Below are 22591 nucleotides of genomic sequence, written 5' to 3'. Positions count from 1 at the left end.
GGACTTGGAGTCATGACAGCAGGGTTCTACTCTCAGCTGTGTCATTAATTAGCTCTGTGGTCCTAGACAAATCACTTCCCCTCTCTGAGCTTTCTTCTCCCCTCTGTAAAATGGGGTTATTTTAATGCCTGCCCTGTAGGCTGTTGTGGGCAGTGAAGATGATCATACCTAGAAAAGTGCTCTGTGGATGGTGAGGCACTGGATGGAGGGCAGAGTGGCCTTCTTTTCAGGGCTGTTTGTTGCATTCCCCCTTCAGCTCCTACCATGGCCAGCACCTCTCCCTACACCTCCTTTGTCTCTTACCTCTCTGTCATGGCCACCTGCTCCAGCATGGCAGAGCCTGTGTTGGCCTTCCAGTTCCCAGAGATGGAGGTTCTCCTGTACCAGAACAAATAACACATTGAGGGAATTAGGGATGCTCGTCCTGATCTGCTTTCCTTCTTTGCTTTGGCTGTCAGGAGGCTCTGACTCAAATGACTGGCTCACGTAATGGCATGTATTCTTAGGTACATACTTTATCTTCAACTATATTTTCCTATGTTTATTTCCCTTCATGCTGTTTGCCTTTTTTATTTGTTGGATCTTAGGTATTGTTTTCTAAGTCATCTTTGAAATTGAAAGATTGAATTAAAAAATGCCTACATCATCTGATGAAATCCCCCAAACTTTGGCGTGTTTTTTAGGAGAATGAGGGCAGTGTGTGTAGCCCCTGATGAGTCTGGAATCTTTTGAGGGCCCCAAAATGTTAGAAAAGTGACCCTTAGAGAGAAGTGACTACTTTTTTCTGGTAAAGATTAGGAATGCCTTCTGGTTTCTGACTGTGTTGCCATCCTTCTCTGTTTCCTTGCCTCTTCTGCTCCAGTAACAACCGACCTCTCTTCCGGTGCTCCGCTGCCTATGGCTCTTTCCCAGTGTCACAGCCTCTGCATGCCTTCTTCCCTTTACTCCACAGAGTCTTTGTCTCCATCTTCGCCTCCCTAAGTCCTGCTCATCCTTCAGGTTTCATCTGACATACGACTTCCTGACAGCCCACCTTCCCCAGCAAAAATAGACTGCCCGGTGCTACACCCTACACGAATGCTCAGGAATGCTCATCTCCCTTCTGATGACTGCGTTAGTGTCCTCTCTTCTCCGATGGAGGGGAACCCTGAGGGTAGGGGACATGTTTAACTTCATCCCCTGTATATCCAGTATCCAGTGGGACCTGGCAGGCAGTAGGTGCCCAGTAGGTACCTACTGGGTGAGGAACTGTGTACACTGGGGGAGAATCCAGACAAGCTACCTATCCCTAACGGTGCATCTGGCCTCGGCAAAGACTGAACAAGTTTAAGCACAGGGGTGTAGGTAAAGCTATTTGTCTTATGGTCAACGGAAGGTATGTGGTTGAGATCAAAGGGTGAACTGGGGAGAGGAATTGACACAAAACTGTATCATTGTAAAAGAGAAAATCAAATGTAAAAATGCTGAGAATAGATGACCACCAGGAGCCATAAGGCACCGCACCATAGTTGGCAAGGTTGTTTCCCATGAGGCTACAGGTGAGCAGTTCTGAGACTGGGCGCATCCACTGAGACGGAACCAAAAAAGTGGATAGATGGTGAGTGGGGGAGCTGGATTTTTCTCTGTTGGAGTGGGAAGTTATAGATTAGCAACCAGGAAAGGCTAAAATGAACCAAGTGGTACCAGATGAAGGTACGGGACATCCATAGGATTCTGTTCAGCCTCATAGGGATGTGGATGGGGATATGCGGAAATAATTATGGATATATATGAATACATGGGTAAGGATACACTCATGTACTTCCTTATTGTGTCTGCTAGGACCTAGAAAGAATGACAGCCCAGCAGCGACAAGCACAAAGGCGCGAGTACAAGGCAGGGAGTGGGGCCAGAGGAGGTTGAACGGCTGGGGAAATTCTACACTGAACTCTGACGTGAACCCCCTCCTTTGGAGGTGGGCCAGGCCAAGGTCCAGGAAACTCCGTAAGTCATGACAAAGTGGAGCTGTCAGGCCAGGGAGGCTCCGCAGAAAAAAATGCGGCAATGAGGTAATCCTCAAGAACAACAACAAAAAAAAAAAGCAGAAAAAAACTGGGACAAGGTGTCGTCAATGTCAAGTGGAAGCTGAAACAATGAAGAGAGGAGGGAAATGATATCATGACCTATGGCGGGGGCCTCAGGAATGCACTGGAATGGGCCATAACTCACGGTGGGCAGGGAGGAGGTGACTTTATCACCCCAAGGCCATCTGAGAGCAGGGGCAGGTCTGGCCTGCCTCGTGGGAGGAAGAGGTTGATTGGTGGAATAGGGCAGAGTTACTCCTTGAAAATGAGTTCCATCCTTTTCCTGCGAATACTTCCTTCTAGGGCAACTGCCTGCACCTCCTCAAGTTTCACAAACAATGACAGGGCGCAGTAGTTGCGACAGAGACGATATGGCCCGTCAAGCCTAAAATTACCACCTGGTCCTCTACAGAAAAAGTTTGCTGACCCTTGGTCTAGGCAATCCGGGTAGTGCCAAAGCAACCACAGGCAATCTGTAAATGGGTGTGCAAGGCTGTGATCAACAGGACTGTATTTAGAGACAGGTGGCAGCTGGATTTGGCCTGTGCTTGTGGTTTGCCAACCCCTAGCTTAAAGCACAAGCTACCCACACAGAAGCCTGTGGATGGAGGGACCTTCCAGCTGTCCAGGGCTAACCCTTGCAGTCCTCACATATGGAGCCCTGCACACAGTCAGTGCCCCATAAATGCTTGTCAACCAGGCAGCGATTGGCCCTCTGGGGTCCCATCATTTCAAGTGGAACTAACAATAACATTCCAGAGTGAAACACAGAGAGGGCTTGGAGCGAAGAGCTCTCCCAAGGACGAGACAGTCCACCTACTCCAGAAGTCCCCATTCATCCTGATAACCACAGCCCCATGTAATCCATCCTTTGTTGAACCACCCAGGTGAAGGCGGGCTGCTTTTTTCCGCCTGGCATTCTTTCCTTTTCCTTTAGATTCAGCACCTCTATTTCCACTAGGCAATGGCCCTGCCCACACTGCATGTCTTCATGGTGGGACTCGCCATACTGCTTTTCTCTAATCAATAAAACACAGTCAAAGTTGGACTAATCAGTACTTTTTCCATGGAATCGCAATCTTGAGTTAAGCCCTGAAAATGACTAGGGCAGGTTCATTTACCGGTGGGGATGCCGTGAAAATTGTTTATTATTATTTCTGGCTGCCCACATTCCTGGGTTGCTCTGTATCCTAATGCTTCCGAAACTGATAATTGAGTTGGGAGATTTTTTTGTTTGCTTTTTTTTAAGTTTCTGATAACCCATGGTTTTCTAATAAATTCCCTTTAAAAAACCCATTAAGTTAATGATGTGTGGTTTCTGTTGCTTGCAGGCAGAGAAATCCGGTGTAACCTCCTCATTGGTCTTATTGGCTTCAGAGAAACCGTTTGGCAGCTCGCAGCCTCATGGTCACCTTTTAATAAACACAGATCCTTTGCTCAGAAGAGGAAAAAAAAATCCAAAACCCTCAGCAAGGTATTCAAAGCCCTCCTTGATTTGTCCCCAAATTTCTCTCTCAAAGACATATATACTGTGTGCATGTGCAGTTCCCTAGACGTGCCAAGCACCTTTCTTGCTCTGGAGGAAACAGCCCTTGCTTGGGTAGGCAAATATCTGCCTGGGGATAAGCAGTGACTGAGTATTAGCCCCTCGGCCGCACTGGCCAGAGAAGAAAGGCAGTAAGGAGATAGGATGGAGGATAATGATGCGCCCTGGGGTGCAGGAGACAGTGGCTGGACATGCACCTCTGGGCTCCCTTCCCACGCTCCCCCAGCCCCTGCCCCAGAGACTCACATGTAAGCCTTGTAGTTGGATCCAATTTTCTGGACGCGGATGTCGTACTTGGAGTCGATGAAGGCCTCGGTGGTGGCGTAGGTTTTGGCCATGGCGACCACGCTGGTGATGTCCTGGAAGTCAAGCTGGTTTTCCACTTTGATCTGTGTGGGAGGACGAGGGGGATGAGTGCCACCCACCCCGTGTTCACTGAGCCCACCCCATGCCAGGAACAAGTGCTCTGTCTATAGACATGAATTCCCTTCAGAAGGTCACCTGCTGGCAGGGAAGACAGACAGGGGAAGCAAATCATTCCACCACACACCACGCAAGCGGTAGAGAGGAAGGGAGCGATTCCGCTTGGGTGGTCGAGAAAGCTTTACAGAAGAGGTGAGCTCTGAACTGGGTTTGGAAGGATGAACACGTTTCAGATGGATGAAGCTGTGGGGCCATCTTCCAGAGATGCGCGAGGAACCCACAGTGGGGGAAAGGGCAGGTGGCGCGGGCTCACTGACGGGGGATGTTGCACGGGCCATCGGGGAACAGACTGGAGGGCCACCGTCTCTGGGAAGGAGCTAGGATTTTAGCCTGAATTTTCTGGAGAGCCGCTGAAAGAGGGAGTGGGGTTTAAACAAGGAAATGGCGTAGTTTGCGTTTTAACAAAATTACTGAAGCAGTTGTGTAGAGGATTGAATGGAGGGGTGTGATATGAGACACAGAGGGTCCAGTTAGGAAGAAGGGAGTGTGCATATGTGTGTGTGGTGTGTATGTGTAGGGAGCGTGTATCCTGGTGTGTGTTGTGGAGTTTGTGGGAGATGTCTGTGTGTGGTGTGTTTGCATGTGTTTGATGTATGCTATGTGTGGTATGTTCTTTGGTGTTCACATGGTGTTCTTTGGTGTGTTCACATGGTGTGTGTGTGTGTGTGTGTGTGTGTAGTGTGTGATGTATTTGTGTGTGGTGAGTTTGCTGTGTGTGCTGTGTGTTGTACATGTGGTGTGTAGTACGTGCTGCTTCTGTGTGTGTGTGGTGTGTGATGTGTGTGGTGTGTGATGTGTGTGGTGTGTTTGCTGTGTGTGGTGTGTGTTGTACATGTGGTGTGTAGTATGTGGTGCTTGTGTGTGTGATGTGTGTGGTGTGTGATGTGTGTGGTGTGCTTGCTGTGTGTGCTGTGTGTTGTACATGTGGTGTATAGTATGTGGTGTTTGTGTGTGTGTGTGTGTGTGTGGTGTGTTTGCTGTGTGTGCTGTGTGTTGTACATGTGGTGTATAGTATGTGGTGTTTGTGTGTGTGTGTGTGTGTGCGCACACACAGCCACACACTGGAGAGGCTGGCTTTGCTAGGCCAGAGGCTGGGAGAGAAACTCACACTGTTGACTGGGCTGAGCCAGGAACACAGAGAGGTGTCCCGGGCTTGGGGAGAGGTCCCAGGAGAGCTTCTAAGGCCAAGCGCAGAGGACGAGGCCAAGGCTCCGTGATAGTGATCTTAAGACAGAACAGAGGCTGACTCCCAGCGGCTGTGGACAGCTGGGCCAGTTGCTCCCTCCCACTGGCCGTGGGAGCCCTGCTTGTTCAGAAGCGGCTCCCTTCTTCCCTGTCACGCTCACCCCGACAGCAGAGGAGTTCTGATGCTGGGTCAGAGATGGGCAGAGCCCTGTGGAGTGGCTGGGCGCTGGGCGGTCTGCGTGGGGTTGGTCTCGGCCACACCCCATCTCACGTCCTTCCTATCTCCCTCTCAGCCGTTTTCTGCCTGCCCTTCGAGGCTCAGCACTGACTCGGCGACTCTGTCCCTCCCACAAGAATGCCCACTCACATTTGCCCAGCTGCGATGCTTACGCAGGGTATTTACAGCTCTCCGTGGGGTCCAAACAGGATTGTGGGCAGGCTGGGCACTGTTGTGGTCACTTAACAGATAAGGAAACTGAGATCTCTTGACTTGCTCAAGGTTGTAAAGCAGCTGAGCCCAGAGCTAGGCTTGAAACTCTGGACTCCGAAGGCACAGCTTTTCCTTGAACCATCTCAGGGGTCTGTGTATAGGTGCCTGCCTGTTCTACCATAACGGACACAAACAGCAACAGGAGAGAGGCTGGACAAGCCGTCTCTCTTCTTGGCTCTCCGAGTGATGACTCTAAGTCTCAATTTGCAGAGAAAATAAACATGACCAGGCAAGAGTTCCCTATTTTCCAGCCCTTTTCAAACTCAGCTACCCCACCTTCTTCCTCCCAGCTGCAGCGGTGGTGGTGTGCCTCCTCCCTTTGTTCTGGGTCTTCTAAGCCCTTGGTTTTAGCTGGGCACCTGATCTCCTCAGCCAGAGATTACTTTGCTGCAGTCTCTCGTGCAGTTAGATGTGCCCAAGTCTCCAAGCTCTGGCCAATGAAAACTGGGTAGCCGTGATATGAGCAACCTCTGGGTGGTGCCCTGAAGATGAAGATAATCTTCCCCATCCTTTTTCCTTCTTTGCTCTGGCTAGGAATGTGAACATGATGGTATGAGCAGCAGCAGCCATCTTGGGCCATGAGGTGGAAACCGCATGTTGAGGATGGCTGAGTAGGAAGTTGGAAGGACCTGGGTCACTAGCAGTGTGAAGCTCGCTATCAGCCCTCCACTCGGACTCTTACATGGGAGAGAAAGAAACTTTAATCTTGTTTAAGCCACTGTTCTCTGGGTCTTTTTTTTTTTTTTCTGAGATAGGGTCTCAATATGTTACTCAAGCTGAGTGCTGTGGCGTGACCATGGCTCACTGCAGCCTTGACTTCCTGAGCTCAAGCAATTCTCCTGCCTCAGCCTGCCGAGTAGCTGGGACTACAGGTGTGCACCACCACACCTGGCTAATTTTTGATTATTTGTAGAAACAGGGCCTCACTATGTTGACCACTCTGGTCTCCAACTCCTGGGTTCAAGCGATCTTTCCACCTCGACCTTCCAAAGTGCTGGGATTACACACTTTGGCCACTGCACCTGGCCCCTATTATGTGGGTCTTCGTTAAAGCAGCCAAATGACATTTCTGCTCATTATTTTTAGTCTCTTGCTTTTCACCGATTCTTTATGCTTTGGATTAACGTGATCAAGAATCCACCATTCTCAACACGTTCCTGCTTTTCAGAACCTCAGTCTCCACTGTCTCTCTCTACATCTTCATTCCCCACTTGCCCTTCAACCCACTTTCTCTAGGTTTCACTCCCTACCATTCCCCTGCGACTGATTTGGTCCCCTCTTTGGCAAATCCCATAGAATGCCTCTGGTCCTTGCCCTGCGTTGACCCTCTGTAGCACCTGAAATTGCTGAACTTTGGGTAATATGATTTCCATACCACTGTTTTCCCAGTTCTCACCCTTCCTTTCTGGCAACTTCGTCACAGTCTATGTTGCCACCTTTTTCTCCAGTGCCCCTCTGATCGTCCTGGGGTTTCATCTCTGCCAGAATCCAGGGTCAGGTGGAGAGAATTGGAATTGCCAAAATGACAGAATCGGGTGAGCGTTTGCAGGGACGGCTTGTTTAATTCACATTTCTGTCCTTGGTGGCTTTGGGAAGAACCAGAACTTCTTTAGCACCTTGGTTTCCTAGACAGCCCTGAGCACAGAGCAGGCTACCTGGGAGGTGTCTAGCTGCCCACAGCATCATTTTCTTGCTTTACAGTCATGATACACCCTGATATGGGGGGCATGTGTCCACCCAGGGTACACTTTACTCTCTCTCCTTTCCCTGGCATCTTCATACCACTGTGTGGCCACATTTTGGCCAACAAGATGTTAGCGGAAGAGGTGTACGAACTTCCAGGCTGTGCCGTTAAAGGGCAGGGGAGGGCTTTCTACTCCCCACTTCTCTCTCCTTGCTGGCTGGAGTGTGGACCATCTTTGACAGTGTAGCTGAGGGCAATACACCAGGGATGGATGATCCATAAGATGGAAGAAGCCCATGGCCATGAAACCATGGTGGTTCCACGCCAGCCCTGGGCTGCTTTTGTGCAGAGCAGGGAAAGAAAGTCCTAGTTTGTTTACACCATTGTAAGTCTTTGTTATGGCAGCTGAAATGTATCCCAATTATTATATAAGCCCGAAGTAAATTTTTGTGGAATACATCATGCATTCTTTCACAGAGCAGACAAAGAGAGCAAAGGGAGAAAGCAGAGAGATAGTGGTTTAATTCCGGAGTGGGCAGCCACCCTCCGGGAACCCTTCTCTTCTGTCTTTGTTTGAGTGGTTGTGCATTGGGGTCCCATTCTGTTCTCTCCAACAGTGAGCATGGAACCCAGGTCTCTCTCTCTCTCTCTCTCTCTTTTTTTTTTTTTTGAGACAGAGTCTCTCTTACTCTGTTGCCCAGGCTGGAGTGCAATGGTGCAATCTTGGCTCACTGCAACCTCTGCCTCCTGAGTTCAAGCGATTCTATTGCTTCAGCCTCCCAAGTAGCTGGGACTACAGGTGTGTGCCACCGTGCCTGGCTAATTGTTGTATTTTTAGTACAGATGGGGTTTCACCATATTGGCCAGGCTGGTCTTGAACTCCTGACCTCAAGTGATCCACCCACCTCAGTCTCCTGAAGTGTTGGGATTACAGGTGTGAGCCCAGGTCTCTTATACAAAGGCATTTCAAAGCTTCAGGAAAGGCCCTGGCGAAATGTTCCTTTTTATTTTATTTTATATTTATATTTATTTATTTTTTTTAAAGAGACGGGGTCTCACTCTGTCACCCAGGCTGGAGTGCAGTGGTGCAGTCATGACTTACTGCAGCCTTGAACTTCTGGGCTCAAGCATTCCTCCCACCTCAGCCACTTGAGTGGCTGGGACTACAGGTGCCACCACATCCAGCTGATTTTATGTTCTTTTTCGTTACGGAGGGCCTCCCACATTGTATGACACCTGGGCAATAAAAAACTGATTCTACCCCTGGAACCACCATTTCTGTCTCCCCGTTAGACTGTGAGCTTCTTGAGGACAGACGAGTGCTGTCCCCAGCTATTGCACTGGTGCCAGGCACATTGCACATGCTCTACACGAGTTTTCTGGATTGAATTTAAGAAGGCTGGATCAAGACCTGCTTATAATTTGGGAGGGGGGCAAGAAACTGGAAGGAAAAACAAGGGAGTTCTACAAAAAGACAAAGAAACTGTGTTTCAAGGAAACTTGTCTTTTACAAGGTGGATATTTCCGTGCATTCTTGGGTGGGTGCTGCGTTCTCTGAGGCTTTCTGCCTTCCTCACAAGTTCTTGAGAACCAGAAGGATTCCGGGATTCTGGCGAAGGGGGCAGGTGGTCTGGAACCTGGGTGGGTGGGTGCTGGAGGGGACTCTGGGATGGTCCTCAGGCCAGAGAGGGTAGTTGGGGTGAGAGGGCACTGGGGACACAGTCCTGAGGATGGTGAAATGGCTGCTGGCCTGGGCAGGGAGTCTTGGCACTCTGCTTTATTTACTGGCTGGAAATCCCTCCAAGGGTTCACAAAGACAAACTGAAAACAGGAAGCCCTCAATGAGCTGTGATTCAAGATTACCCATTCGCTGCCCAGGGGCTATGATGGGGCCACTGTGAACTCTCCAAAACAGACCCACCCACACCCTAGCCTCCCTCGCCCCTCTTCTCCCTTCTTTTATCTCCTCTCGCCTTCTCTCTCTCCTTTCTCTTCCTTCCTTGCCTTCTCACTGTCTCCTCCCTCCCCTTTCTCCCCTTTCCTCACTCCTTGCCTTCTCTCTTCCTTTTTTTTTTTTTTTTTGAGACAGACTCTTGCTCTGTCACCTAAGCTGGAGCGCAGTGGTGCAATCAGGGCTCACTGCAACCTCTGCCTCCCAGGTTCAAGCAATCCTCCACCCCAGCCTCCTGAGTGGCTGGGACTATAGGCACATGACATCACACCTGACTATTTTTTCTTTTTCGTATTTTTTGTAGAAGTGGAGTTTCCCCATCTTGCCCAGGCTGGTCTCGAACTCCTAGGTTCAGGTGATCCTCCCACCTTGGCCTCCCAAAGTGCTGGGATTGTAGGCATGAACCACCATGCCCGGCCACTCTTCCTGTTACTTTTAATGTCATCTGTCTTCCTCTTGCACCTCTTTCCTCCTTGATTTTTCCTTGTTGCTTACTTCTTATCTTTTTCCAGCCTCTCCCTTCCACCTCCTACTCTGTCTCCTTCAGTTTTCCTGACCTCTTTTCAATGTCGCCATTCTTCTCCTGCTTCTCATTTCTTCTTCATTCCTTCCTCTCTGTCTTTCCTGCCTCCTTCCCCTCATGGTTCCCCCATTCAGGTTCTCACACTCTTCTCCTCTCCTGCTTTCTGAATTGCTTTACCCTCTTGTGTGCTTGTGTGCACACGTGTGTATGTGTGTGTGTATGCATGCATGTATGCTCTGTCCTGAGGCTGAGCAAGGAGGGAGAGTGGAGACAGAGGCAGAGAAACTGGAGAGAGGAGTCAGGATGCAATTCCAAATCTTCTGAATGGGTTTCAGCTCAGAGGTCTCCTGTTCCAAATTTCAAAATCCAACCCGGGATGGGGAAGTCATCCACATACTTAGTAGACTGTCTGCTATTTGCTTGAATATCTCCAGTAGCAGGAAGCTTACTATCAGGCAAGGCAGCTCATTCCCCTTTAGGGAACCTCTAACCTGTTTTGCTGTATATCGCACCAGGAATGAATGAATGGCCCTCATTATCCTGTAGAGCAAGTCTTAGCCCTCTGCCTTGTGTCTGCACTTCATCCACTTGAATGGACCACCCAGGTGTGCACAAGTTATTCTTTCCCTAACCCATTCCTAATACGAGCTGCTTCCAGGCCCTTCACCATCTTGAAATGCCCACATTTGACAATCTCTTAAACTATGTGGTACCCAGAATTACACAACAGACTCCAGGTATGGTTTCGTCAGCAGAGATCAGATAAGACTGTCCCCTCCCTCTATCCAGAATCCACCTGACATATTCCTGCCTCAGGGCCTTTGCACGTGCTGTTCACGGCTCACCTCTCTCTTAATTCAGGATCCTGTCTGGCATCAGCATCTCAGACCTGTCTTCCCCAGCTACTCTAGGTGAGGTCGCTCCTCCCACCCAGCTCTCCTTACTCCCTTCATCCCACTTTATTGCTAACATGGTGAAATCCCGTCTCTACTAAAACTACAAAAAAACTAGCCGGGCGAGGTGGCGGGTGCCTGTGGTCCCAGCTACTCGGGAGGCTGAGGCAGGAGAATGGCGTGAACCCAGGAGGTGGAGCTTGCAGTGAGCCAAGATCGTGCTCCTGCACTCCAGCCTGGGTGACAGAGCGAGACTCCGTCTCAAAAACAAAGAAAAAAAAAAGAAAAAAAAAAAAAAAGAAAGTTTTTTGTCAACAACTGGGCCATATTCTGTACTCTCAGAGGTTTATAGCTCCACCATAAGCCTTGAGGACAGGATGGAGTTAGATGAGATCCTGAAGACAGGGGTGGGCGGCCTAGAGGTGTGGATGGAGCTGGAGGGATGTTGGGATGGTCCTCTGGCCAGAGGAGGCATTTGGGATAAGAAGGTATCTAGGGCAGACTGCCACCGGGATGGTGCATTGACCGCTGTCCCACATGTTCCTTAGCAGGGGACAGCTGCATCCATGGTGCTGCATGAATACAATCGAATGCTTTGCAGTCACGAGAAGGCAATGAGGAGGATCTACATACTGCTATGGAGTGAAAAAAGTAGGGTGCAGAATAATGAGGATAACATGCAATCCTTATTTTTATTTTTATTTTTGAGACAGAGTCTCCCTCTGTCACCCAGGCTGGAATGCAGTGGCATGATCACGGCTTACTGTAGCTTCAACATCCTGGGCTCAAGCAATTCTCCTGCCTCAGCCTCCCCAGTAGCTGAGACTACAGGCATGTGCCACCATATCTGGCTAATTTTTTATTTTTTGTAGAGACAGGATCTCACCAAGTTGCCCAGGCTGGTCTCAAACTGCTGGGCTCAAGCAATTCTCCAGTCTTGGCCTCCCAAAGTGCTGGGATAACAGGCATGAGCCACGATGCCCAGCCAACATGCAAACTTTTATCAAGAATTTTTTTGTGGGCAGGGCAACGCACATATTTGATTGAAAAATACAGGCTGGGTGTGGTGGCTCACGCCTGTAATCCCAGCATTTTCAGAGGCCAAAGTGGGTGGATCACTTGAGGACAGGAATTTGAGACCAGCCTGGCCAGCATAGTGAAACTCAGTCTGTACTAAAAATACAAAAATCAGCTGGGCATGGTTGTGTGCACCTGTACTTGGAAGGCTGAGGGAAGAGAACTGTGTGAACCTGGGAGGCGGAGGTTGCAGTGAGCTGAGATGGCACCTTTGTACTCCAGCCTGGGCAACAGAGCGAGACTCTATCTCAAAAAAAAAAAAAAAAAATGCAATGAAGGAATGAACCAAAAACAAATGAGAATGTTACCTATAGAGGGAAGGGAAGCAGGAGATGATGGGGATGGAAGCTAGTCTTCACTGTATATATCTTGTTTTTATAATTTTGACTTTGGAAGCAAGCAAAAGTGGTTATTAACTATAAAACAAAATAAATCAACTGGAGAAAAGAATTTCCTGCAAATAGAAAACAAAATAAAGTTATTCAGTCTAACAATATATTAAGCTGGTGGCTTAAACTTACAGAGAGGAATTATTTCAAGAGACTTTGTAACAGAAAGCTGAGAATGTGGATCTCTGTGCTATTCCATTTCTTAGATAAATAAATTCTTACTATTACTTATAACCCACAGTATTATGATATACTTACCTGACTGTCCTTCACACTAGAATTTATTTCTTTTTTTTTTTTTTTTTTTTTGAGACAGAGTCTCGCTCTGTCGCCCAGGCTGGAGTGCAGTGGCCGGATCTCAGCTCACTGCAAGCTCCGCCTCCCAGGTTTACGCCATTCTCCTTTCTCAGCCTCCCGAGTAGCTGGGACTACAGGCGCCCGCCACCTTGCCCGGCTAGTTTTTTGTATTTTTTAGTAGAGGCGGGGTTTCACCGTGTTAGCCAGGATGGTCTCGATCTCCTGACTTCGTGATCCGCCGGTCTCGGCCTCCCAAAGTGCTGGGATTACAGGCTTGAGCCACCACGCCCGGCCTAGAATTTATTTCTTAACAGCTTGATCAGTAATTGGCACATGTTTAACCAGATTAAAAAAAAAAAATCAACACAACAGTAACTATATATCCCTAGCAGAAAATATCCAAAAGATTTTTAAAAACTGCTAAGAAATATAAAATTTTATTCAACTTGTTAGTAATAATAATGGTATTGCTATTTTAAAGCCATTATAATAGTAATAATGCTATTAGGACCCAATATTTTTAAATGTAAGAGAAAAGGGATACAATTTCAAAATAAATAAGTGTTGTAATCTAAGATTTGAATTCAAGATATCAGGATGAATTTATGATGCATTTTTCTCTTAAAAACATATATACATTTTTTCCTGTGTCTGCCAAAAAGGCCCAGAAAGGCCAAAAAAATAAGAACAAAAGTATTTAGCATCCAGATGTGGTCTCTAAAAACCATTATGTTATTGAAAGACTTCCATGACTCCTTGGAGAAATGACTGATTCCAGGTTTGGGCAGAAAATGTACAAGATGAGTTCAAAACATCTTATCATGCTAGTAAAAGGAAAGCTACCATGTTAAGAAGACATATAAATCAACTCAGAAGGGCTCCCATTAGCCAAAGATGGGATAACTTAAGTATCAGAAAAAATAGTGACTTCAATAGATTGAAATATATTAAATTGTTAATAACCAATGACAAAAAGGTCATTGGTTATCTTTGGAGGATGCTAAGACACTATCTGATTATTCCAAAAAGATGACTAAGTAACAGTGAAGAAGAAATGTTCTCTTTGATGATTTCTAGCTACTAAATGCAAAAGCAAGAGAATTAGAACATCATCCTTCTGCAGCCCCTAATGCAGTAACAGATTGAGGCAATGCTGATCAATACCAGGGCCACTGGGGAAAGGCTGATGGGAAACGTGATAATGTGTGGATCAGGCAGACGATACCTGAGCTCAAGGACCAATCTTAACATCTCAGCAGAGAGACTTGTCAGTCAGATGTGATGCAAGATAATAGCCCCTACCCCCACCCTGCACTAGGGAAGTATTCTTGCCAGAATCCAGAACCTGATTCAGATAAAAATCTCTGCATTTAACTACTAGTTTACAGGGAAGGCAGGTGATAGAGGAACAACATGGAGCTGCCATTGGCCAAATGAGCGTGTGGGAAATTCTACAGGAAAAATGGTCTCCCCCACCAATAAATAAATGACAAGAAAAAAAAAAAAAAAAACAGAGGAAAGGGAACTGTTATACATCATGAGAGGCTTATATCATACTAACCACGTGAATATGAAGGCCTTGTCTGCATACAATGGAACACATCAATTAACAGGAGGCTATTCAACACTGATGATATACTAGATGATATTAAATAATTATTATTATGTTTTTAGGTCTTTGGCTACATTAGAGACCAAAAAAAAAGAAGCTTTTATGTGTTAGAAATACTCACTGTAAAATTTATGGGTGAAATGACTTGATATCTGAGATTTGCTTTAAAATATTCCAGTGATGTATAGAGAGAGGAAGCAGAGGAGCAACTGCCAAAGACTTGGGGGAGAGGAATGGGTAGTCACTGCTAATTGGCATGGGATGATGAAAATGTGCTAGAATTATATGGTGGTGATGGTTCCACCTTGTAGATAGTCTAAAAACACTGAAGGCCGGGTGCGGTGGCTCACGCCTGTAATCCCAGCACTTTGGGAGGCCGAGGTGGGTGGATCACGAGGTTAGGAGTTGGAGACCAGTCTGGCTAACATGGTGAAACTCCACCCCTACTAAAAATACAAAAATTAGCTGAGCGTGGTGGCGGGTGCCTGTAATTCCAGCTACTTAGGAGGCTGAGTCAGAAGAATCGCTTGAACTCAGGAGGCGGAGGTTGCAGTGGGCTAAGATCGCACCACTGCACTCCAGCCTGGGTGACAGAGCGAGACTCCGTTTCGAAAAAATAAATTAATCAATTTAAAAAAAACTGAAAACACTTTAGAAGGGTGAATTTTATAGCATGAGAATTAGATCTGAAAAAAGTATCCAGAGGTGTTTGAGAGGAAGATTTGAGATGCACATAGAACAAAATTGACCATCAGTGGATAATGACTGAAGTTGAGTCAAAGGTTTATTTATTTATTTATTTATTTATTATTTATTTATTTATTTTTTTTAGTGTGAGCTAAAATGTACATGGGGTTCCAGTTTACCATTTTCTCTTCTTTTGTGTATATTTGAAACTTTTCATAATAAAAGGTTAAAAACAAGCAGGACTAAAGGAGAAAAACAAAGATGAGGACATAAAATTGTACTTAGACTGGAGTTAACAGTGGTTATGTCTGGATATAGATGTGACCCCTTTTTGTGTGTCTGTTGAAGAGAAGAAACTTTGATCAGTAATATGATTCAGTCTCCCTAAGAGGAAAAAGCACAAGGTATCTAAGAGATTTACAACCCATTCTTGCAATAAAATTGTATGGGTTTTCTCCTGAGCTCCTCCTATAGAGGACACTGTGATATGTAACAAATGTAAGCCTCAACAGTGCTCTCTGATGATTGGCTGTTTCCTATAATGTCACTTAGTTAGGCTTCTGTCTTACTCTACTGAAGCTACTATCACAAAGTACCAGAGACTAGGCGGCTTAAACAACAGACATTTATTTCCCACAGTTCTGGAGACTGGGAAGTCCTAGATCAAGATGCTGGCATGGTCAGGTTCTGGCGAGGGCTCTCTGCCTGGCTTGCAGACTGCTGCCTTCTTGCTGTGTCCTCATGTGCCAGAGAGAGAGAGTGAGCAAGCTCTCTGGTATCTCTTCTTATAAGGACCCTCATCCCATCATGAGGGCCCCACCATCGTGACCTCATCTAAACCTAATTACCTCCCATAGATCCCATCTCCAAATCCCATCACTTTAGGGATTAAGGTTCCAACATATGGGCTTTATGGGGGACACAATTCAGTCCACAGCATCTCATGTCTTCATGTCCTCTTCTTAAAGCATTATTCAAAGGAAGCAGTTTGCAGATGGCCAATAAATGCAATGCAGTGATCACTTTGATCCATTTTTAAATAAAGCTTATTATTTACTTGAAAAAATTATATATAGACATGGCAAAAAAGGTAAAATATATAAAAAGGAAATCTGGAAAAAAAATTATGTCTTACTCTAAACTTCAAGCCTCCTAGTGATAAGATTTCTTTGTACTTGTTTGGAAATATTCTATAAATATAATAATGTAAGGTGATAGAAAATTGGTCTCATTCTGTCTCAGTCTGAGATGAATCAAGAAGACAAAGTTGCTATTTCCCAAAGTGTGCTATGAGAGACTGCTATAGTCAAGACCTAGCCAACTCACCCATGTTTATATAACAAGGTTAGGTTGCTGGAGATAAGGGAAGTTTTTTGAAATGGTGGTTTCTTTAGAAAATGTTGTGCCAGCCTACTCTGGCCTTTTGGTGGATAGGTCTGGTAAGAGAGTCTATGGGACACCCAGTGAGGTGGGGCCTGGTGGACTGGTACTGATCCCTAGGGCATCTGTAGGTGAGGATCCCAGCCTTTGGGGTTAGCCCACATCCCAGAGTTTATCCAGGCCCAGAATGCAAATGCTTCCTGTGGACTATAGTTGGGTTGTATGGGAGAAAGGCTGGCTTTTAGCCACTTAAAAATCGTACATGGGGGAGCAGCAGCTGAAGGAGAGACATCACCACCTCCACTGTCACCACCCTGGTCCACACCATCACCATCCCTCACTGGACCACGGCCATCATCTCCTTTGAAAATTCCCCTTGCCCAGGCCAAATTTCAGGCTGATTTCCTCAAAATCTTTAGAGGTACCAGTGTCTGTTGAAGCTCTGCAGGCAGATGTGTGCAGCCCAGGTTGGAGAGATGGTGTCTGGCCATCTCTCTTTTGCATTCAGCCAAACTTGGTCCTGCCTCAGTGCCTTTGCACTTGCTATTCCTGCTGCTTGGAACAATTTTCCTGAATATTGTCCATGGCTAGTTGCTTCAGGTTTCAGCCCAGATGATCCCTCCACAGGGGCTTTTTCCAAGTACCTGATATACAGTGGCCACTCCTCCCTGTCTGCTCTGGGAGGTCTCTACTGAAATCTCCTGATTTATTATCATTTTTGTTACCACTTTCACCTCTCTGAAATTACCTGTCTGTTAATATATTTACTGCCTTTCTCCTTCACTAAAATATAAGCCCATAAGACTAGGAACCTTCAGTGTCTTGCTAGGGAGGCATCCTCCTCTATAGGGAGGGGTGTTTAAAAATGCAAGCTCTCTGTCCTTAGGCATCCTTAGTCACCTGCTCTGTAACTGTCCTTCCCGCCAAACTACTCACCCCACCACTCTGGGTTGTACTCCTGCTCTCTTTAAAATAGCCAATCGGAATTAGCTTAGTTCCTAATTCTTAGGTTGTGTGGTCCAACCCTAGCCAACAGAGGAAAGACACAGCAGTAGGAACTAGCTGCATTAGGAATAAGACCCCCTTTCCCTCCTTTGTCTGGTGTGCTCTCACCATTGCTCCATCTGCGAGATGCACCCTTCTATAGAAGTAAAATTGCCTTGCTGAGAAAAAAAAAATGCAAGCTCAAATCTCAACTCCATCACTTATTTGCTGCATACCCTTGGGTAACTTACTTAACCTCTCTGTGTCTCACTTTCCTCATCAATAAAATGTGGATAACTTGAACACTGGATTGCTGTTGAGCCTTCAATGAGATACTACACGTAAATGCACTAAAAGAGCACCTGGCTCATCATGAATGCTGAATAAATGTTATAACTATCATTATTATTCCTTCTTATACCCCTAGCACTCAGCATAGGGCCTGGCACATAGTAGGTCCTCTATAAATAATTGCTGAAAGAATGAATGAAGGGGCCAGTCATGAGAACTGTAGAGGGAAGAGAGTCTAGGCAGAGGAAAAAAGGAGGTGCAATAGCCCTGAGGTTGATGCTGAAACTCACAAGCTTTAACAGAAAACTGGGTCTTAACATCTTTTTGTGAAAGCTGAGGGCTAATAGGGAATAATGCTTGAAGAGGGGGCATCTCATCTCTCCTGAGAGAGGAATACAAGGAGTGAGGCCAAGATCCTTCCCAGAAAGTGATTTGGAATCAATCCTGATACAGAGACACATGAGCAACTGAAGCTTATTGCCCTATTTCAATCACCCAGAAAACATTTAAGGCAACCGTGACCAGTTGCTCACCCTGCTGAGTTTCTCTCCAGCAAGTCTCCAGAGAAGGCCCAGCTTGGAGCATGCTCCCTCCTGGTGTGATGGCCAGGACATACTGGTTTTTTTTTTAAATAAAGATAACTGCATGAGGTAATTTACTGAACCAGGTTATTTACAAATCAGCGAAAAGTCAGCAGAACACATACCAAAAATAATCACCATAGGTTCAGAACAGTCACTCTGTGGCCTTTCTTTCTGGCAAAAATTAGCTGGCAGGGCCAACTGGATGTTCAGGCCACTCCTAGTTGGAGATAATAAAACCATAACCCAGGCACACAAATGGATGCTTGTTTTCCTGTTTTTATAACAGGAAGGCATGCATCCAGCTCATTCCAAAGTGGTATCAGCTCATTAAGAAACTAGTCGGATGGGGTCAAGAGGGATGGACTAAATCTCTGTTTTACCTCCCCGGAAATTCTTAACCAGCCTGCATGTCCCAGACTCTCAAGACAGAATTAAGTATAAGTTCTGTGTGACTAATATTAATACCAGGTCATGCTCAAAGAGTTTCGCTCAGAATCAATTCCCGAGTTCACCGTCAAAGACTCAGAAAAAGCAATGGGGACTTGCAAAAACCCTAAAGCAGAGGTTCCCAAGCCTTCTTGGTTTATGGTGACCATCTCAAGAATTTTTTCACGGCATTCTTAGGGCCAAAGAAGTACTAAGCAGATTCATGTATTAAGTAGTTCGAGTGAAATAGCTTCGTAAGTGTTTACATCCTAACGATTTAGTAACCATTTGAAAAAAGTACAGAATGTTTTTATTTCATTCCTAAATAACTACAATTACTTACTAATGGGATGTGGGTGCTTGCTGGGCAGTGTACAAATTCCTGAACCTTAGAATCAGACTGGACACCATTTTCCTCATTTTCTCTCCCACATGATTTTCACATGGTACTTAGTTTTTGGCACAACCATCACCAAAAACTCAGCTTCACAAAGATGCAACATCACTGAAGGAAACATATGATCTAATTTAGAAATGAAACTAGTTCGGCCGTTAATTTGCATGGCGTCTGACAGACGCTGAGAACTGCTATGTTTCCCTTGAAAATTAAAAAGTATATTGTGCTACCCCCATGAGTCTGTGGTGCTCCAGGACTTCTCAGTGTAGAGTTTGGGAACTGGAGCCCTAATGTGATGGCTTTTGGAGTTCCCCCCTAACAGTAAATAACAGAAGTCTCTGGTGGAATGTTCTGGGGAAAAAAGCCTGACTGCTCCTCATGTAAAACATAGGTCTGAGAAACCTATGGGGGCGGGTGGGGGGAGGAGGTATACCCCATGACCTATTCTTTAGTTTTCTTGTATCTTTTTTTTTAAGAGATGGGGTCTTGCTGTGTTGCCCAGGATGGTCTCGAACTCCTGGCCTTGAATGGTCCTTCTGCCTTGACCTCCTAAAGTATTGGGATTACAGTGTGAGTCACTGCACCCAGCCTAGTCAATCTATACTTTATTTTTTATTTTATTTTATTTTATTTTTTTGAGACGGAGTCTTGCTCTGTCGCCCAGGCTGGAGTGCAGTGGCGCGATCTCGGCTCACTGCAAGCTCTGCCTCCAGGGTTCACGCCATTCTCCTGCCTCAGCCTCCCGAGTAGCTGGGACTACAGGCGCCCGCTGCCACGCCCGGCTAGTTTTTTGCATTTTTAGTAGAGACGGGGTTTCACCGTGTTAGCCAGGATGGTCTCGATCTCCTGACCTTGTGATCCACGCGCCTCGGCCTCCCAAAGTGCTGGGATTACAGGCGTGAGCCACCGCGCCCGGCAATCTATACTTTAAAAAAGTCCACATTTTAGGAAAATTAAAAGATCACACTTTTTAAGATGGTATAAACTCTGTTCAAGACAGATGCATCAGGACCATGTTCTTAGTGCATACAAAGGTGGGTTAGTTAGTGAGAGTAAGCTCGCTCTTTAGAACAGTCCTTAAACATATCTGAAAAGAAAATGTTGCTCAAATGCTGTATTAAAAAGATTATTAAGGTACCATTCCTATCATGAAGGAGTTCACAGTCCACGGGACAGGCAGATACATGAACAGATAATTCTATAGAGGGTGACCAGCACCACAATGGGCACGTGGCTGAGGGACCTTGATTCACAAGGGGAGGGGACATGGGCGCAGAAGGCTTCCCCAGTGAGGGGATGGAGTCCGCCTGAATTTTCTTGGTAATGATTATGGAGATTAACCTGCAAAATAATAATTCACAGTGGGTGCTGGCATGAGGCTTTATCTCATTTTCACACGCATTCTTTCAAGATCTCTTTCCTGCTTTTTATTGGGCATTAACTATGTGCCAGCAACTGTATTGCACAGTTTACATGTATTATCTCAGTTAATCTTCAAAACAACTGGATGGGCCTCTGGCCATGACGTATCCAGACAAGCCCTGTCTCTGTAAACAACCATAAAACTGGAAATAATTTATGAAGCAACTGTTTCTAGGCAGCAGAAACAGGCAATGCAAGGCTGTGATCCTAAGAAGAAGGGAACTGGGAGGGGAGCCTCGTGTTCACCCGGCACCTTTCCCAGCCTTGTCACATGCCACTCTGCCCTCGTCCGTGACACTCCAACTTATTGATCCGGCACTTCCTAAACAACCCAAACTCTTTCCTGCCTTTGGGCTTTTGCATCTGCTGTTCTCTCTACCTGGAAAGTTCTTCTCCATTGTTCTGTGCCTGGCTGGCTTGTTGTCACTTTTCATATGTTTTGTGTAAGTGTCACCAGGTCAGAAGTTTTTTTCTCTGATAGTTCTACTGCGTTTTTCTCTCTTTTAACAATCTCTTCTTCTCAACAAGTAGTACCAAGTTGAGCTTCTAACTCATGTATTTATTTGCTTGCTTTTGCATTGTCTGCCTATTCCACTAGATTATGACTTCTCTACCCAGGGCTTAGCAGAGCACCTAGCACATAGTAGGTGCTTAATAAATAGCTGTTGAATGAATAAAAGAAAGAAGGATTAGATTGGCCCCTCTCCTTCCTGGAGCAAGTGAGGGAATGAGGAGTTAGGAGGAAAATTGGGAGAGAGGCAATTCCTCCTTCCTCTTTACAATGTTACTGAGGTTCAGAAACCCTGTAGGATATATCTGAGAAGGCTTTGTGAAAGATTAGGGATATGAAGACAGTGCATGTCCACTCAGTAGAGCCTCTTGGCAATCTTGGGAGGGAGATGTTGTCCTTCCTATTTCACGGATGAGGCTCAGAGATGTGGAGAACTTGCCTGAGGGCACCCAGCTAGTAAGTGGAGGAATGAGGATGTGAATCTGGGTCTGGAGAATTCAGAACCCCATGACCTGTCCACTTGCCCTGGTTTGAATGCAGAGGATGGAGGCAACTTTTCTCTTTCCCTATCTTTTCTCTTTCCTGTCTTTTCCCTTTCCCACTTCCCCTCATGTGGGTTTTTGCAAACTCCAGTGACAGATGGGCTTGAGTTGGCAAAGTGCAGGTCTTGACAGTGCCACGGGGCAGGTGCCCAGTCCTGGAAGGATCCGGGAGGGCAAGCTGTACCAGCCAAACTCTATTGCCAAGGTATCCCCCACTGGAATCACGGCCCTGATGACTCAACTCAAGGGCCCCTTGGCCAAGGCAGCCTGTGCCAGGGGACCCTAACATGGCCGGGGCTCAGGGCTGACTCACAGGGCAGGCTGCCACAACCTGAATCACCCGCCCCACCTCTGGCTGGAGAGAAGAGGCTGAGGAGGCTGGGGTGGGGCACTGGTCTGGGACCATGTGACTCAGCCTGTGAATAAATAATGATGACAGGGATTGTAATAATAACAATGATGGACAGTGACAGCTACCTCTAACGAGTGCTTTCTATGTGCTGGGTGCTTGTCTATGCACGATATACAGTATTCATTTAGTCTTCATAACAATCCTATGAGGTAAGTACTATTATTCCCATTTCATATAGAAACAACTGTGGCCCAGCAAGGTTATGTCATTGGCTGCAGGACTCACAGCTGGAACAGAAAAACTGAGATTTCAACTAGGTCCGTCTAACTCTAAAGCCCAGACATTCATTCAATTAATATTTATTGAGTCCCTACTACAAGCCAGACACTGTTGTAGACACCAAGGAGACAATGGCAGGGTTGGGTGGGAAGATAAACAAACAGATATATGACATATTAGGTGGAGATGACAGATGAGTACTACTGTTAGAGTAGCTAGTCAGGCAGACATGAGGAGGCTAAGAGGGCCCTTCCCCATCCACCAGAAATGTCAGGCGACTTTCAGGTGATCAGGCAGTTTTTAATTGTCTCTCTAAAGTAATAATTGGTTGCAGCTGGCACCAGGGAACAGCAGTCTCCCAATAGATAGAAAAACCTTGGCTGGGAGTGGTGGCTCACGCCTGTAATCCCAGCACTTTGGGAGGCCGACGTGGGCGGATCACGAGGTCAGGAGATCCAGACCATCCTGGCCAACATGGTGAAACCCCGTCTGTACTAAAAATACAAAAAATTAGCCTGGCGTGGTGGCGGGCGCCTGTGGTCC

The 22591-nt window shown here is 46.4% G+C and overlaps 1 protein-coding gene across 7 annotated transcripts in view; it reads right to left on the bottom strand.

The window, feature by feature from the left end:
- SYN3 (synapsin III) overlaps positions 1–22591 on the bottom strand; it is a 548186-nt gene that overhangs the window by 28304 nt on the left and 497291 nt on the right. For all 7 annotated transcript variants that reach the window (XM_074003894.1, XM_005567484.5, XM_005567485.5 and 4 more), the window contains exons 8-9: positions 3856–3998; positions 304–378 (exon numbers count right to left, since the gene is read on the bottom strand). In XM_074003894.1, the coding sequence (XP_073859995.1) occupies positions 304–378; positions 3856–3998 (218 nt within the window). The remainder of the gene's footprint in view (positions 1–303; positions 379–3855; positions 3999–22591) is intronic.

This window comes from Macaca fascicularis, chromosome 10 (genome assembly GCF_037993035.2).
Source record: "Macaca fascicularis isolate 582-1 chromosome 10, T2T-MFA8v1.1".
Lineage (NCBI taxonomy): Eukaryota > Metazoa > Chordata > Mammalia > Primates > Cercopithecidae > Macaca > Macaca fascicularis.
The sequence above is the reverse complement of the archived record's forward strand: the minus strand, read 5'-3'. Positions and strand labels throughout refer to the sequence as shown.